Below are 18,021 nucleotides of genomic sequence, written 5' to 3'. Positions count from 1 at the left end.
GAATGTTAACTGTACTTATCTGTGGGGCTCTGGGTGGGGGAGGGACACGGTGACTTCCGCACGGCCACCCCCTCGTTCTTCCCTAGCCCCACTGAAGATCTCCCCCACACCCAAACATGCAAACGTTCAAGTAACTTTTGGACAAGCGCCTTTCTTTTCTAAGGCGGTGCCGACAGCTAAGTGACTGGCATCATTGCCGTGGACAAGAAGGCAATGGCTTTGCAAACCCTTCTCTGATTCTCCAAGTGGAGATTCTTAAAATCCACTTTTTAGGGTGTGGAAGGTAAGGCTCAGGGAAGTTCTGTCCTCTGTCAACAGCTGGGGACATGCAGTGAAGTGGGAAGTCACAGAGGACATGCCCGTGAAGAAGGAGCCGCATACCTCAACTCGGTGATTCTGAACGTGCGGGGAGGCTCTGGAGGCTGGCCAAGGTCACAGCCTAGTAGCTGCGCCCCTGGGCCTGACCCCAGAGCCTGCCTGTTACCCCATCTCATCCGGGCGCCCCTCCCCACCCCCGGCCCTGCACTCCTCTGCCCCCAAACCCTTCTCTGCAACCTCATTCTCCCCGACTCCACTACCAGTGTCGCTGGGCCTCCCGGAGCCTCTGAACCCTTCCTGGTCCCTCGGCCCCTCTACCCACCGGCGCCCCCAGCCCTGTCACCTTGGCGTCCCTGCGCCGGCGACCCCCAACCATCCATCCCAAACCTCCGCTTGTCTCCATGCGCGGCATCCACGAGCGTCCCCGGCCCCCGGTTCCCGCTAGTCCAGCGTGTATCCGCGTCCCCGCGCCCCCGACCCCCTCCGGCGTGTCCCCGCGCCCCCGGCCCCCGCGCCGCCCCCTCCGGCGTGTCCCCGCGCCCCCGGCCCCCCGCGCCGCCCCCTCCGGCGTGCCCCGCGTCCCCGGCCCCCGCGCCGCCCCCCTCCGGCGTGTCCCCGCGCCCCCGGCCCCCGCGCCGCCCCCTCCGGCGTGTCCCCGCGCCCCCGGCCCCCGCGCCGCCCCCTCCGGCGTGTCCCCGCGTCCCCGGCCCCCGCGCCTCCCCCTCCGGCGTGTCCCCGCGTCCCCGGCCCGCGCCCGCTGACGCCATGACGCCGCGGCGGAGGGAGGGGCGGAGCGGGGCCGGCCCGAGAGGGGCGCGAGCGGCGGCAGCGGGCGGCGCGGCCGATGGACATGGGCACGCAGGGCTCGGGGCGCAAGCGGCTCCCCAACCGGGAGCGGCTGACGGCGGAGGACGACGCGCTGAACCAGATCGCGCGCGAGGTGGGCGGCCGGGGGCCCGCGGGGCGGGAGCGGGGGGCGGGGGGCGGGGGCGCAGCCGCGGCGGTCGCGCGGCTGTCGCGCTTCGGTCGGTCGTCTCTGTCCGCCGGCGGCGCGGGCGGGTCCTCGGCCCCCGGGGACGGGCCAGCGACGCCGACCCCTCCCCCACGCCCGGCTCCCCGGGGGCCGCAGTCCCCCTCGGGGAGCGCAGCAGGCGCGGGCGGCTCAGGGCGCCCCCCTTCACCGCCTGGGCCCGCGGGGTCGGGGGGCGAGCGCCCGGCTTTGTCGCGCGGCATCGTGGGGGTGGAGTAGGCCGACCCCGGAGGCCACATGGCCCTGGCAAAACGGCCTGGTTCATGCCTGTGACCATTGGTCATGGATCGTCTGTCACGCAGGTGCAGCTTGGGCATGAGCTCGGGGTCACCGGGAACCTTGTGTCCGGACCGGTCCAGGGCGCCGGGGGGTTTCCTCCAAGTTTCCTGGGCGGTTTATCTGAACCTGGTGATGAGCTCTAAGTGTGAGCCTCCCTGTCCGGAGCCTTTCCCCGCAGGGGGCCAACCTTAGGGTTAAACTAACCAATGACGTTGAAGGTTGCTCAGCAGATTGGCCGCAGCTCCCTGGGCCCCAGTGACAAAGGAGGCTTGATTTTGGTCCCCGCGCCCTTTTGTACCTTGGGAGTTGTGTCCTGTGTGGCTAACTGTAAAGAACGTCTCTGCAGACACAGTTCATCCCTCCTCATGAGTTCCCTTCCACGTGGTGGGTTGTGATGAGCAGTGAGCCTGCACAGCACTGGCCTCGCGCGGGGACGTTCCCAGGCCGTCTGGCCGTGGGCTCTCCTTGTCCCCATCGGCTGTTTACTGAGGTCTACTCTATAACCCGCTCTCCGGCGTCCTCAGTCGCAAGTACTCGATTTGGCGTTCAGGGACACCTGGCCGTCGATCAGTATTTGTTGCATCCTGAAATGGATAAAGACTTTGGATAAAAGGGCTTTCCAGGCAAACTCCTATTCATCCCTTAAAACCCACTGTCGATTTGTGTCCTCTGTGAGACCTCCCAGATCGCCCCGGGCAGAAGTCTCCCCGCCTCCCCCCGGCTCCTCTAGCTCTCGCTCCCTGCGCCCGGTGTGGGCGTCTCTGTGCCTCAGCGTGATTTGTTCACCCTGGAAGAGGTGACATGCAGGCAGGAATACCTTACTCAGCGGTGTATCCCCAGAGCTCCACGTAGACTCAGGCTGTGGTCCGTGCTCCGAAGTGTGTTGCATTAATGAACAAACAAAGGAAGTTCCGGGAACTTAAAGTACATTTGGCTAAATAAAGACATTGGCTAAAAGTAGTAGCTTGAATATAATCCCCACCGCTGTGAGAACAGTCACTTATGCATGTATTTGACGAAAAGACCAAGCAAGTGTTCTCTGGGAGGCCAGAGGGGACGGGTGGCCTTGTCTTTCCGCGGGTGCTTATGGACAAAGGAACAGAAGACTGAGCACCCGCTAAGTCGGCCTGGTACCTGCTGCTTTGGATTGGGAGGAAAGGCTTGGGATGACATCCTTGAGGTCCTGAGGACCGGGAACCCAAGGCCCTGCCCCCCAGCCAGGGAGATGCAGATGGCAGTGACAGATTCAGACTTGAGAGTCAGTCCCGGGCTCTGTGATCCTAGGGACAGGAGTTACTCCACCCCTTTCAGCCTCTGTCTTCTGGTCTCTGAAATGGGGAGAAGAAATCCGCTTTGGCTGGCAGGATGAGAGCCAAGGAGCAGCATACAGGCAGCGAGTAACTAGGTAAATGTGAGATCTACCCACTGGCCTCCCGTGAAAACCATCCACAGATGGGGCTGTCACAAGTGCTGGGTGGCATTATCTGTAATGGTGAGAAGAGCAGGTGCAACATTTTATGTATTGCTACAAATTGAATTTAGTGCCCAACTGTGAAAATTAAAATCACCATTCAAATGGCAAGTAGCTGTTCACCAGGGAGTTCTTGAGCCTTCTTATAAAAATCAACAAAATTGTTCTAAGTTAGGTGCCTTCTCATCTGCTCATCGATTCGGGAGAGTGGGACACAGTGATGGACCTGAAGAGGATTGCCCTCCAAGAGTTGGGTCAGAACGGGGTCTGACCTGTAGATCAATAACTGTAACAGAAGACAGGAAAAGAGCTGATGTTGAAAGGGCGTGCGTGTTGTGCACTGGAAGTTTGGCAAGGAGAGAGTTCCCGTTTATCGGTGGGACTAGGAATGGCAATCAGAGGCGGCTTCCTGGAGGAAATGGCATTTTGAGTTTTTTCTTGAAGGGACGGAAACCCTGACCTGGCCTGGCCTCCGCGAGGAATACCCTGGCTGGGGTGGGGGCTCCTGGCCGGCCCCTCCACTGGCCCCTTCTCTCCACGGCACCTTGCGGCTACAGACGGCCTCGTCTCCAGGCTCCCTTGCCCCCGCGGACTGGCTGCCGTGTTCCCACACTGCCCCCCATGAGCCCACCCCCAGCCTCTCTCCTGGGATCTAGAAGCATCTTCCATGACACATCTCCACGTGGTTCCCTGGCTGTTCCTGAGCCAAACTGTGACCGGGACTGTTGACTCGGCAGCCCACGCCAGTCCCTGTGTGGGCGTGGGGGGTGGGGGGAGTCCTCCCCTGGGACCTGTCAGGCCCATCCTGGAAATGGGGGACGCTGGCTGCCTCTGCAGCATTTGGGGGGGGAGGCAGTGAGGGGGGCTGAATGATAACCGGGGCGTGTTTGAGAAGGTGGACGTGGGCGGGTGTCCAGGAATGTGCCCTCTAGAGAATAAGGAGCATTCTGGGCCGAGTGACCTGAAGCCCCCTGGCGGGGTCGCTGAGCAGGAAGGAGAGTGGCCGGGCAGGGCCGGGTCTGCCCAGGGGCTGGGACCCTCCCGGGTACGTGCGGGAAGCGGAGCCCGCACTCAGTGGAAGTGGACACATTCCTCTTCCCGCAGTGCCGTACGGTTTCACCGCGGCAGGTTTGTGGTAAATGCGGTTGTGACTGTGAAACGCCGCAGCTGCGTCGGCACCAGTAGCTGGTCCCTGACGTGGGGTCCGGGCAAGCTGTTGTCGGGAACGAGGCCCAGCAAGCACTTTGAGACACTCGTGCCGCTGAAGGCGTGGGCGCTGTTTCTCACACCCTGGGGAAAGGTGTGTTGAAAGCAGATGCATTTTCCTCTCCCACCACGTTTGACATTCTGCTAAAGGTGCTGGGTGGCATCCCAGTTTCTCCCCGCGCCCTGCCGCTGCTCTCCCGGGGCCGGAGGCAATCCAGAGCGTTCCTCCCGAAAGGAGAACAGCAGCAGAAAAATTTTAAAAGGAGATCGGGGCGCCTGGGAGGCTGGGTTGGTTGAGTGTCCAACCTCCGCTCAGGTCAGGATCTCGCGGTTCGTGGGTTCGAGCCCCGCGTCGGGCTCTGTGCTGACAGCTCAGGGCCTGGAGCCTGTTTCGGATTCTGTCTCCCTTTCTCTCTGCCCCTCCCCCACTCACGTTCTGTGTGTCTCTCTCTCTCTCTCTCAAAAATAAATAAACATTATATTTTTTAAAATCGCATGCAAGCTGCATTAGCAGTGGACTTGTGGGCCCTTTAACAGAGGCCGTGAGTGAGTCATCCCCCCTGAGGCCGCTCCGCACCCCCTGTGCCTGTCCCTGGGACACAGGACGCCTGGATCCCTCTTCTCTGCGGTGTTGACTCCCTGGCCTGTGAGTGCAGGTCCTGGAGGCTCACAGCTGCCCCTTCACTGGAAAGGTGCCCCTGGCCACACAGGAGTCGCTGTGGGGGAGGGGTGTGCCCCCCCCCCCCCCCCGGGCAGCCTGCAGCTGTTGACCCAGGGGTGTGAGGAGATGAAATGTCCCCTCCCTTGCTTCAAGGTGGAGCTAACTCTGGTCCAGCCCCTGCGGGCCAGGGTGGGGGCGGGGGAAACTCCGCTGAGGCCTCTCCTGCCCCTGTCCCGCCGCCCCCCTCACCCCTCTTCTGCTGCCTCTGCTCCCTGGATATGAACCTGCATACGAACCCCTGCCTCAGGCTCTGCTTCCGGGGACCCCAGCTTAGGGCAACCCCGCGCTGCATTCTGGGTGGTCCTGTAAATAGAGGACATTCTCAGCCTAAATCTCCCTTTCATTTTACTGGCCCGGGCCCCCCTCACCCCTTCCTTCCCCAAGTAGCCGTCCTAAGTCAGCTTGTCTTGAGGGAGGGGGGCTGCCCCTTTTGTCCTCCAGCCTCAAGCCAGGCGGGGGTGGGGCGCACAAGGTCTATTCCAGAACGTCCTGGAAACGGGGCTCAGCCTGCAGCCTCTCCCTCGCCTCCCACCCGGGAGCGGGCCCAGCCAGCCCGACAGCACCCTGGTCCCCGGCCCCGGCGCCCTGCCCTCAGGTGAGGCGGCGCCGAGCCAGCCTTCCCCGCACACGGTCTGTGCTGTGGCCCGTGTCCCGTCATCTGAACTGTGGCCCTCGGGCCTTTTTTCCAGGTGACCTTGGCCCTTCTGAGCTCGGCCTGGAGATACAACTGTTTGGGACGCGGACTGGATGGCGTCCTCCAGCGTTGTCGGTCGTGTGGGACCTGGGACGCGGCCGTGCCTCCGTCTTCCAGGGCGTGGGAAGGGGCGAGGGGGCCCAGCCCCGCACGTTCCGCAGGAAGAGCCCCAAATCCTCACACCCCAGACCCTCCCCGGCCCCTTCCGCCTGAGACGGACACACACATCTCCATGTGTCGCCAGGGGGCACTAGGAATGTGACAAGACAGGCGTCCGAGGGGATTTTTGTCACCGAGTCTGGGCCCTCAGGGGTGCACACTGAGCCTGTGACCTTGGGCTGTCTCGGTGAGTCCCAGCAAGGTGGCTCTGGTTGGACATGGGGTCAGGAGCTCAGCTGCGGACAGTCCTGCGGGCCCCGCCCTCGGCTATTTCTGTCAGAGAGCCAGCTGTCTCCCTCGGCCTTTTCTGGGCGACTCTTGTCATTCACCGGTTTCGTGGTCAGGGCTGAGACTTGCATGAGGGTGACACGCAGAGATGGCCCCGCGGGTGGGAAATCGGAGGGCCCGGATTCCCGCTGGGCCTGCCGATCGTGAGCCTCGTCGGGGGACGGGATCGGACAGGGCAGAGGTGGGAGCTGAGGTCGCTTCTGAGGCCTGCAGCATTCCAGAAGCTTCCCCCGTAATTACATGGAAACCCAGGAGCAGAGTTTAGAGTAGATTTCTGTCTGACAGAGCAACGCAGGCTCAGAGGTGCGAAGTGACTGGCCCAAGGCAACCCAGAGGGTGCCGGTTCGACGCCCAGGCTGCCTCCACTTTGGAACCAACTTCTCAGCTCCGGCCCAGGCCCGGTTGCCCGTGGCATCCTGCGGTCAAGCCCCTCGCTTCCCATCTCTGGGGCTCTGGTCCCCAGCTGACCTCTGGCCACCGGGCATGGCATCTCAGGGGAGAGTCTGTGCTCCTCCCCCCGGCCCCGTCCTTTCGCGTTCTCTCGACTTCTAAACTGTAATGTTATTTAAGGTAATAGAGGTTTTCCCCTTGTCCCGTATTCTCAGGCCGTTCTCCACACGGCAGCTGGGTGATCCTTTTAAGATATGTCAGATCATGTCACTTCTCTAATTAAAACTCTCCAACGGCTTCTCATATCACTCCATCAGGGCCAAGTTCTCAATGGCCTGACAAGACCCGGAACGAGGTGGCGATCAGCTCTGTGTCTATAAATAATACACGTGTGCACTCAATCGATTTTCCAAGCGTGGACACTGAGTGCCGGCTTCCTGGCTGGGGGGCTGGGGCGCTGGGGCCCCGTTTCCCGCCTTCCCGCCCTCCCACCCTCCACGGTCGTGACGTGGTTCGGGGTTGGTCACGTAGTAGAACAACGGGCAGCGAAGGAGGATGGTGCCCCTAGGGTCCGAGTCCTGGGTTCAGGTCCCGGCTCCACCACCTACTCCGTGACCTACGGGGAGTTACTTCACTTTGTGGCTCAGGTGCCCCACGTGTACGGTGGGAAAGGTTTGAGTGCACTTCCCACGGGGGTCAGGAGGGCACACGAGCTATTTCCTGAGAAGACCTCACTCAGCATGAGCCTGTAGAGGCTGGAGGTGACGGGGACATCACGCGCCATGTGTCTGCGGAGCAGAGAACACCTACGTTTCTGTCCTCGGACAGCTCTCTGCCTTTTCTGCAGTGAATGATTTGTTTGTTTGTTTTTCAATTGTTTTTCTGTCTACATGTCTGTCATGTCCAGTTCTTCAAAAACATTTCATGTTTTTTTTTATGTTTTTTAATTTATTTCTAGGAGAGAGAGAGAGAGACAGCATGAGCAGGTGAGGGTCAGAGAGAGAGGGAGTCACAGACTGAAACATGCTCCAGGCTCTGTGCTGGCAGTCAGCACAGAGCCCGACGCGGGGCTCGAACCCACGAACCACGAGATCATGACCTAAGCGAAAGTCGGACGCTCAACCGACTAAGCCACCCAGGCGCCCCAAACTTTTCATGTTTTTTAAATTTATTTGCACATTTATTTATTTTTGAGAGACAGAGAGAGACAGAGCATGAGCAGGGGAGGGGCAGAGAGAGGGAGACACAGAATTGGAAGCAGCTCTAGGCCCTGAGCTGTCAGCACAGAGCCCGACGTGGGGCTCGAACCCACGGACCGCGAGATCATGACCTGAGCCAAAGTCGGACACTTAACCAACTGAGCCCCCCCAGGCGCCCCGAGTTCTTCAAAAACTTGTCAACAGAGCCCCTCACAGTACTGTTTCCTGTGTGATTCAGCAAACCAGGCCATCTACCATTTCCCCTTCCTTCCCTCCTGGGATTCGACCCCCCTCCTCCGCCCCCTCCCCCAGTCTGCTCTGGGCACTCCCGGGACTTGTTCCTTGTGTCCCTTTGCCATGACTCTGCGAGTTCTGCCTGCCACGATTCTGTTGGGTTGGACCCCCTTTGTCAGATTCTGGATTGTCTTCTTCCTTGAATTATTGCCTGTCTCGTTTTGCTAGAACATGTCCTTGGCCCTTCAGTAGCTCTTCCTAAGCGTTTGCCTGTCTGAAAATGACTATTCTACCCTCATACTTGACTGATAGTTAGGCTGACGGTAGCCTTCCAGGTTAAAAATACCTCTCCAAAGAATGACAAAGATTTCTATGTATTCTTTGAGATTATTTCCAGCATGCATTGTTCAGTGAAAGAAGCAATGTGCAGAAAAGGAAAATAGCCCGCTGTCCCTTAAGTGAGAAGGGCAAGGATTTCTCTGCATTTGCAAGAAGAAAGCCCAGCAGAGCACGTGGAGTGTGGATGTGAGTGGAAGCAGCTTTGCCAGGTTTAACTTTTCATGCTCTTTGGATATTGACTCCTGTGACCATAATGCCTAGTCAGTTAAATAAACTAATAGTTCTTAAGAAAATAAAATTAAAAGCTATTTTCTACCATCATTTTAAGACTTTTTTCCATTTTATTCCAGCTTTCAGGATTGCTTTGAGAATTTTGATGCATTGTGTATTTTCAGTATCTTGTATGATCTCTGCTTTTACTCCCTAGAAGCTTTTAGAACCTTCTCTTGATCTTTAGTGTTCTGGATTTTTCCCCCATATATATTCGTTGGGTTCATTGGATATGAGAAACATGCATCCTAAAGTTCTGGGGAATTTTCTGAATTTTTCTTTCTCCATCATTTTCTCTGTCTCTTTTACAGCAGCTCCTTTGTGGAGAATAACTTCCTCTTCATTCCCATTCTCTCGCTTTCTTCACTTGGTGATACTTTGTGGGAGATGATTCAACTGTATCTTCCACTCCTTCTACCAAACTTTTCTATTCCATATTTCATTTCAATAAGGTGGGGTTGTCTTTTTTTTTTTTTGGTCGTTATCCTTCATTCCTTTTTTATGGCATCGTCTCTGATTTCTCAAATGTAGCACCTTTTCTTGTCCTTCTGAGGATCTTAATTTGTTGTTTTCCCCAAAACTTTTTTTTTTTTGGTCTGCTGCTTTATGGTCTCTTTCTTTCCATTTCTTTGTTGCAGCCTCTTTTTTTTTTTTTTTTTTACAAATAGTTTACTGTCAAGTTAGTTTCCATATAACACCCAGTGCTCATCCCCACAAGTGCCCCCCTCCATGCCCATCTCCCCCCTCCCCCCCATCCATCAGTCCTCGGTTTGTTCTCAGCATTCCAGAGTCTCTCATGGTTTGCCCCCTCCCTCTCCCCCACCATTTCCCCCCTTCTTCTCCCCCATGGTCCTTCGTTAGGTTCCTCCTAATCCTCCTATACGTGCAAACATATGGTATCTGTCCTTCTCTGCCTGACTTATTTCGCTCAGCATAACACCCTCAAGGTCCATCCATGTTGCTACACGTGGCCAGATTTCATTCTTCCTCATTGCCATGTAGTATTCCATCGTGTAGATAAACCACATCTTCTTGATCCATTCAATCAATGTGATACATCACATCAACAAAAGAAAAGATAAAAACCATATGATCCTGTCGACAGATGCAGAAAAAACATTTGACAAAATACAGCATCCCTTCTTAATAAAGACTCTAGAAAAAGTCAGGATAGAAGGAACCTACTTAAACATTATAAAAGCCATCTATGAGAAGCCTTCAGCTGACGTCATCCTCAACGGGGAAAACCTGAGAGCTTTCCCCCTGAGATCAGGTACAGGACAGGGATGTCGCCTCTCACCACTGCTGTTTAACATAGTGCTGGAAGCCCTAGCATCAGCCATCAGACAACAAAAGGAAATCAAAGGCATCAGAATTGGCAAAGAAGAAGTCACACTTTCACTTGCAGCCTCTGTTATCTTAAAGCCTCTTCCAGGCCTGTGGTGATCCTTGGCTCTCCATTCAGATCTGAGAACGAGGCACTAAAACACTATGAGAACAATTTGGCCAAAGCCAGGAGGGGGCGTGCCACAAGGGGGGACAGGGCAGCCCCGGGGGCGCGGCTGAAGTGCTCGCACCTGGTGAAGTAGCTCCTCAGGGCACAGGCGCAGCCTGATGGGAATCCAGGTCCCTCGTCTGCGAAGCCAGTGCCCTGGACAGAGTCAGTATTGGAAGGAAATGCGGCTTCATGCTGTCAGACCAAACCTCCCTCATTTGGCTCGTGTAGGTACAGTTTTGGTTTTGAGTCAGCGGTGGCGAGGGTTGCGAAGAACACTGAGAATTGATCCGAGATTTGTAACAGGACCGAATAATCTCTAACGTCCCTACAGCCTGGACGAGGGAGCTGGTCATGACGATATTCTTCCACTGAGAGTGGAATAAGAGATTAAATTAGATGAGCAAACATGGGGAGTTATGAAAACAAAATTTTTATAGCTTCACGCGCCAAGGATAATTCACTCATTTGTTTGGAAACCTCTCTAAAATCTGAGCTATGAAACGAATACAGGACACCTGGAGAGTTTAGGTAGGCAGAATGTGATCCGGTGTTGGCAGTGGGGAAGCTCGTGGATCAGCAAATAGGTAAGAGCCAGGGCCGCTCAGGGCCTCCCCTGGCGTATTAAGTTGCGACTCTTCCACCCACTTCTCGGCTTGGGGGAGTAAATGAAAAATCACATGGTGGTCGTGACGATATGGAAACCTAAAGGAGCCCAGGGTATCTAAAGTTTTTGTTTTGCTTTTAAGCCCCATCTCCTAAGTATATCCACTTTTTTAACCATTATCCTTGATTTATTTTTATTTTTCACCTGATGTCTCTTTGGCACAGGGGAAGATGTGGAGGCTTCCAGGTTGAAACAAAGATACAGTTTCCATCTGGACTGTGTCTTCACCCTGGGAGCCCGAGGATACTGCTGTAAGTTACCCCAGACACATCTTAACACCATCCAGAGCAGGCCTGGTTTCTAGGACTTTCCGCCATGATGGTGGCACCCTGTATCCCCACTGGGGACCGTGGCAGCCTCTAGCCCTGCGTGGCTGCTGGACACCTGAAATGTGGCCAGTCTGGTGAGGAACTGCACCTTAAATTTTATTGAATTTTAATTCGTGTACATTTAAGTAGCCACCATGGCTCGCGGCCACTGGGTGGCCAGCAGAAGCTCAGAGCAGTGATTTACGCTTCGTTGTGATACACCGTGCTGGAGGCGTGTTCCGTAACGCAGAACACGGCTCCCTGTCACCCGTGGCCTGGCGCAGAGGAGGAGCATACGGGGGCCGCGGGAAAACGTGGCTCCGTGGAAGGAGCACCGTCAGCCACCTTAAGTTGGGTGACAACAGGCAGGTCATTGTATCCGACCCCCTTTCCTCTGTCTGTGCAAGAGGAAGAAGGCTCCCTGGGTGGCTACAGTCACGAGTCGTGCCCGGGACACACAGAGCAGGGCCTGGTATACGGAGGGCGCTCACGAGCCCTGGTGGTTTTCTGCCTCTGTGGCCCCGTCCACCTCCAGAAAGAGGCTGTGGCGGCACTTGACTGGTCAGGATGTGCCCAGAACCGCTCTTCCAGGGGCAGGGGTGAGGCCCCCCTCCCCGGAGGCAGCCGAGAGGAGGGAGAGCGGACTGCGGGAACGGAAACCCCCGGAAGGCGGGTCCCCACGTGCAGGGTCACGGACGGCTCTGAGGCAGGTTCATGACTGCGTGAGCGCACGGACATCGGCCACTTAAGCACCGCGCGCGTCTTCAGCACCATGACCCTGTGGCTCCCGTGGAGTCCAGAGAACGTGTGCAGCTGACCAGCAGGATGGGAAGGACTGTTTCCAACAGCGTTTCTGCTTCTTGGCTTTGAATTTGAGGATCGAGAGTAAGAGGCCATCAGACTTGCGAGCTGCCTCGTGGTCAGGCAGCGACTCTTCGGGGCCGCGGTCCCCACGCTGGAGGCTGTGTCCCCCCCACCACGCCAGGCCTCGTGGTTTATCTCCAGGCTTACCTGCCCTCTTGGGAGCCACTGAATCACCTGCCCGTCTGTCACATGAAGCTGTGGCCTCGCCCCCACCCCCCACCCCCGTCTCAGTTTCCCACGTTCCTCCTCTTACTTTTCTTGTACATCAGGGTCTCCGGCCTCTGCGCTGTGGACGCTCAGATATTCGGGGGGACGGCTCCCCGCTGGGGGGAAGGCTGCCCTGCACGTTGTGGGAGACTCAACAGCATCCCGGCTTCTCCCCAGGGGCGACAAACAAAGTGCGCCCAACATTGGCAGGTGCCCCGGAGACGAGAAGGCCCCGTGGAGAAGCGCCTCTGGCATTTTCCCACGGCCACCCCAGCTTTGCAGCAGAGCTGGGCCCTGCTCGCCTCAGCCCCACAAACCTGGCCCTCGCTCAGCCCTGACCCTGGGTGCAGCAGCTCCGTGGGGGCGGGGAGCTCGGGCTGGCTCCCAGCTCCCGCTCCCCGAAGTCAGCAGGTGCGCCATGCCCCAGAGGGCTCGCGTGGAAGGTTCCGGGAGCAGCCGCAGACTCAGGAAGCTAGGACGTCAGCTGCCAGCTTGGTGCCTCTTTGCTGTGTTCCCGAGTGCGCTCGAGGCCGGAGGGTGCAGCACTGGGTCAGACCTTGAGTTCTCTCCTCCTTCGACAGGGACTTGCTGCCCAGGGAGGGGGGGTTGGCATGAAGGCGGGAGCTGGTGAGAGTGATCTTGGAGTGAAAAGTCACGTCAGGCCTGGCTCATTTGGGCCGCGGGGGGGGGGATGGGGAGGGGGGAGGGGGATGCAGGAACTGAGTCCTGGGGCTGCAGAGACTTGCCTTTCCCTCTAGGAAAAGGCCCGAGGCCATGGCCCAGGTGCGCCTGGAATAGCGTGGTGCCCACAAGGGCGCTGCGGAGAGCCAGCTGGGCCCAGAGGTCAGGCAGGGCCAGGGCCGGCGTTCCGGCCATCGAGGGTCACATCCCACACCGGCTGTGCCTTGTGCCTGCTGGCTTCACGCCGGGGAGACCAGGGACGAGATCATCGCTGCCAGGAGCCGCCTGGACACAGAGCCAGGCGCCTCCACTGGCGAATCTGCCGTCGTCCCTGAACCTGAGGCGTTTCCACGGTCGCCCACTGGCTGGGAGGAGGAGAGGAGCCTGGGAGGAGCATCCGCACGGGAAGTGGCCAGGCCTGGAATGACGCTCCGTCCAGCCCCGGGTCCCCTGATGGACAGGAACCCCAAGCCGCCACAGGGTCCGGTGGGAGCCAGGCCTCCCCAGTGCACCTGCCTGCACCACCCCTTCGCTCGCTCAGAATCCCAGGTGCGCTGCGGGGGGGGGGGGNGGGGGGGGGGGGGGGGGGGGGGGGGGGGGCGGACCTCGGCCTTGCAGCGAGGGCGGTGCTGGTGGCCCATCAGGGTCCCTGCGGACGGGGAGCTGGTGTGGGACAGCAGGAAGGCCAGCCACAGCGCGTTTCCGCCGGATTACAGTTGTCCCCGTGTCTCCTAGAAGGCACGTGGCTTTTGCTGTTCACAGCTGAGCTGCTTCAACTAAACCCCTAGGCCAGGGTCCTGTGCGGGGTCCCTGCCCGGTGCCCGGCGCTCAGCACAACACCTGCAGCTTCCACGTCTCCATTCTCCCGGGGGCAGAAAATCAGCAGTGTCCCAACACTCTCTCGCCCTCCGCCCTCTCTGCTCCCTTGGCCCGAGGGCGTGTGGGGCCCCCTGAGGCTGCAGGGGTGAAGCTGGAGTAACTTAACATGTTAACGTTCTGTGTCGGTCACATTCCCCTCTGTGGCTTAGACCTCCACTGTTACGTACGACTTGCGAAGGAAGACCTGGTATGCTGTCCCTCTCGTTAACTGAAAATGCAGCCTTAGGATCCCTTTCGGCTTAATAGATCTTTTCCAGTTGGATTTTGGGGGAGGGGGGGTTGGGAGAAGGGGTTGGTTTGTGAAGTGTCAATACTTTAATGTGTTTTTTCTTTCATAAAGATCTTTCCAACTCCCTGAACGGGACGTGGTGGTTCATAATTACACTGAGCGGTAAACAGAGTGGGAGCACAGCCTTGCCGAGTGGCATGCCGGACCCTAGACCCCCCGTTGCTGCCTCTTAAAATGATGTCATATAGAAAAGTGTAATGGCGGGACGGGGGGTGGGGGTGGGGGCGCCTGGGTGGCTCAGTCGATTGGGCGTCCGACTTCGGCTCAGGCCACGATCTCACAGTTCATGAGTTCGAGCCCCGCGTCGGGCTCTGTGCTGACAGCTCAGAGCCTGGAGCTGCTTTGGATTCTGTGTCTCCCTGTCTCTGCCCCTCCCCTACCTGCCCTCTGTGTGTGTCTCTCTCTCTCAAAAGTAAATAAACGTTAAATCCAACTGAGTTCTTCAAAGCTCTGACCAGCTTCATGCTACAGTTCACGAACGGGCAGCGCCCTCTAGACTTGGAAGGGAGCTCTGAAGAGCTGAACAAGCAGAAGGGGCGGGGAAGGGAAGTCTCTGGCAAACAGTGGAACGTCTCAGGCAAGGCCTCCTTCGCATGGAGGCGGGAGGGCTCTACCTGGCTGGTCGCCTCCCCGGTGCTGAGCACGCAAGCCCAGGCTGACCAGCGGAGGCTGCGCTCCTGACGGAGGCCGGCACCGTAGTTCGGTCGGGTCCTGGGTCTTGCTTTGTGATGTGGGGCTTAGCACATGTGACTCCATTTGGGGCCTCCTGTCTCTTTTGTGACACATGTAATAAATGCCGTCTTGTGTATAGTTGTAAGTAATTCTGGTTTATTCGGTTTTGTAGCCAGCTTTTAAAAGTTTTGATTTCTTCTGAGTACGGATACGTAGAAGCAGCCGGCTCTGCCGCTAACCGGGTCTTGGACGCGGTCCTTCGCTGTCTGGAAGCTTCAGTTCCTCCTCTGTAGGATGAAGATGGGGTCAGGTGGGGGAGGGGACTGAGAAGGGGGTGCTCAGGGCTCAACACGCTCCACCCTCACCTGGCTGGCTCCCCTCCTCCTGGGAGGCCTCACGGCCTGCGCGGCTCCCGCCCCAGGCCTGAGATGTGCAGCTAGTGTCCCCCACTCCTCCTGCCACACGCGTCCCCTGGCTCGCTGCTTCCTTTTAGCGGCTCTAGTCGCCCAGCACCAGGCTGCATCTCCGGGGGACCCCCAAACTCTGCACACGGGAGTCACTCAAGAGCCACCAGCTGGATGGATGCAGGTCGAAGCATAAGCAGGAAGTGTGGTGGTGACTGGTCTTCTCACTAACAGGAAAACCTCTGGACGTGGCCTTACGTCCAGGTAGTTTGGACTGCCTCAGTCAGAGTTCACGTGCGGACGACACGCACTGGCTTTCCCCGTAACTCTCCCAAATCCCGAGCCTCATCAGCTGCCACCGTAGGTCAGGAGATGGAACGGGTCTGTCTCCACATTGATAAGCTGGTCAGATGTCATCAGCAAGAGACCAGCGCCCCCAGAACCACAGCTGTGCCAGAGGCCACACTGAACTCTGCCCCCGAGGCCGGGTCTGTGTTAGTTGCTTTTGGGTTTCTTGGCAGGAAGGTGGATGGCATTATGGGAAACCCCCCCAAACAGCGAAATACACTGCCCTCCTGATTGTCATGGTGGAGATATTTTGTCCGCCCTGAAGAAAATACGACACAGAAGGTCAGAGTTGAACTTGGAGGCAGAAGACCTGGGTCTGGGGTCTGATGTCACCATTTACTGGCCTTGGCGCCTCGGACAAACCACAGGGCCCCTCAGCATTCCCATCTGTAAAGTGGAGGTGATGACGTGTGGTCACGAGGACCAGATGAAGGGATACACACGTGATGCTTGGGACAGGGACTCTTGCCGCTCATCAGGACCCCCGCGTCTCCCCCACACACCCCCCTGACATGAGGCAGGGGCCGCGTGGCCACCTGCCTGCCGCCCACATTAAAAGAGATCTGGACTGAGAGACACAGGCTTGGTTCTTGCCCTCAGCTGCAGGCTCGGCCCCAGGCTCCGGCTCCAGGCTCCAGGCTTTCTTCCAGACTCTAGGCTCCAGTTCTAGGCTGCCTGAGAGATGGGTGGGCGCAGGGTTCCCCGGAGACAAACCCCACTCAGCTTTGGCCTCCTTGACCATAAGGAGAGATGGCACCTGCTGCCTGTCTCACCACACTCACGTGGGGCCCACGGGAGACAACCCTTGAGATAATGCACACGAAGCCTCAAGGGCTTTGCAAATGTAGGATGGTAGGTGGTGGTGGTGTCAGAAAAGTGCAAAGAACATCCTTAACACCTAGATGCTTCAGGCTGGTTTGTAGCTGCTTCTGAACTTGGAGCAGATGCGCACTGGCCTCGGGAGTTGTGCGTTTTCCTTCATGCAGGGCACGCTCTATTTCTATTTGGTGGTGATGCCACTTTCTTCTAGGAAGTAGGGAAGGACGCAGGTCCAAGCCTAGTGTGGGAGTCAGGAAAGGCGGGAGGTACAGCGTGGAGGGGGAGTGCCTGATCCGTGTCCGCAGGTGGCCCTCCCCTGGCCTTCCAGACCTCTGGTTCGTTCAGGTCCTTGTGAAGGTGAGGAGGAAACAAACTGGGATCGCCATCACCGTGGCGACCACAGACTTGGGGGGTGGAGGGTGCAGCAAGAGCCCAGCCTTCTCCAGTCTTCACTGGCATCTCCTCATGCCTCAGGTTTCCTACCGTCTGGTCCTGTGTCCCTCCTCGAAAGTGCCAGACAGGCGTAAGTGTTACAAGACTCCATCTCATTCGAGAGCGGCTTCTATTCTTTGCATGTGCAGAGTCCTGACCCTTACGAAGGGACAGCCCTTTCCTCAAGAGCAAAGGAAGACCCTGGACCCTTCCACCCTTATTTGGGCCTTGCAGTAAATGGCCTTCTCTTGTGTTCTGTAGATGTTAACCATATAGCAAACCTGCAAAGCCCACGGGTCCCTCGTGGGGGTGGAGCTCAGGGCTGCCTATCACCTAGATGCTTCTAATCACTCAGGGATGTTCACAGTAGCCTCTCTGAAGTCAGTAGTTGTTGAGTTGCTTGCCCAACTTAGAGAAGACAAAGCACGTTGGGTTGGAACTGCGGGTGGTTGATGGTACCTGAGATCAGTGACTGTCAAAATGGCCTCCAGACACAGTGCCCGTGCCGCTTGGAGCGCGTCAGGAATCAGAGCCTCTGGGGGTGCCCGCCCTGCAGGTGACTCTCAGCCCACCCAAGTTTAGGAAGGTCTGCCTCAGCTAAGCGGATGCCCCTGGGGGTCTGATGACAGAATAGTGACCCTAACATTCCTGATTAGAACACAGTGGCTTTTTCCTGCCCAAGTGCCCGAGGGCGGGATGACGTGTTTCAGTGACAAAGATGAGTATTATCACAACGCCCAGGCTGCTGAGGCTGCTGTTGAGAATCTGAGAGGCCTCCCCGCTCCCCAGACGAGGGTCTGGGGGGGTGGGGGACACCTCCGGGCGCACAGCACACACTCGGTTCAGAGCGAGTTCGTGGAGCATGAACAGATGCGTCGCGTTAGCCCTGCGTCAGTAACATTTGAAAGTTCAGTTACTCTGAAGCTAGAGCCGGGTTTCCTCCATCACCCGCGGTCATCTCTGCGAGAACGGAGGTTTACCGAAACCGGTGGCTGGCAGGATGGAACTCGGCCAGGGGTCGGGGCCCTGCAGGGTGCCTAGGCCAGCACAGAGGGCCCCCGTGTCCCCTTCACATAAGAGGACACGGAAGGGGCGGTAAAGCAGGCGGCTTTGTGTCCCTGCTCCCGCCACCTGACGTTTGCTCCCTCTTTCCGGCTCCTTCTGTTTTGTGACCTCCTGTCTCCTGTGTTTCCCCGCTGACTCTCCGAGTTACGTGTGTGCGGGGGGAAACTCTTCGAGAGATGCAGGCGAGGGGCTTTGGTCCCGGCGGAGGCGGGGGGGGGCGATCGAGGGCTCCGCGCATTGCCAGCACAGTGAGCCCGCGTGCCCTAAAAAGCGCTCCTGAGGTTGATGGCGCC

The 18,021-nt window shown here is 57.9% G+C and overlaps 1 protein-coding gene across 12 annotated transcripts in view; it reads left to right on the top strand.

The window, feature by feature from the left end:
* Positions 1-1,128: 1,128 nt before the first annotated feature.
* The window catches only part of LRRFIP1 (LRR binding FLII interacting protein 1), a 137,995-nt gene continuing 121,102 nt past the window's right edge, over positions 1,129-18,021 (top strand). For all 12 annotated transcript variants that reach the window (XM_039228636.1, XM_039228635.1, XM_039228632.1 and 9 more), the window contains exon 1: positions 1,129-1,258. In XM_039228636.1, coding sequence (XP_039084567.1) covers positions 1,163-1,258 — 96 coding nt within the window. In that variant the 5' untranslated portion in view covers positions 1,129-1,162. The remainder of the gene's footprint in view (positions 1,259-18,021) is intronic.

The sequence above is a fragment of the Hyaena hyaena genome, unplaced genomic scaffold (genome assembly GCF_003009895.1).
Source record: "Hyaena hyaena isolate Hyena2069 unplaced genomic scaffold, ASM300989v1 scaffold_31, whole genome shotgun sequence".
In the NCBI taxonomy this organism is placed as follows: domain Eukaryota; kingdom Metazoa; phylum Chordata; class Mammalia; order Carnivora; family Hyaenidae; genus Hyaena; species Hyaena hyaena.
This window is presented reverse-complemented; position numbering and strand designations above follow the sequence as displayed.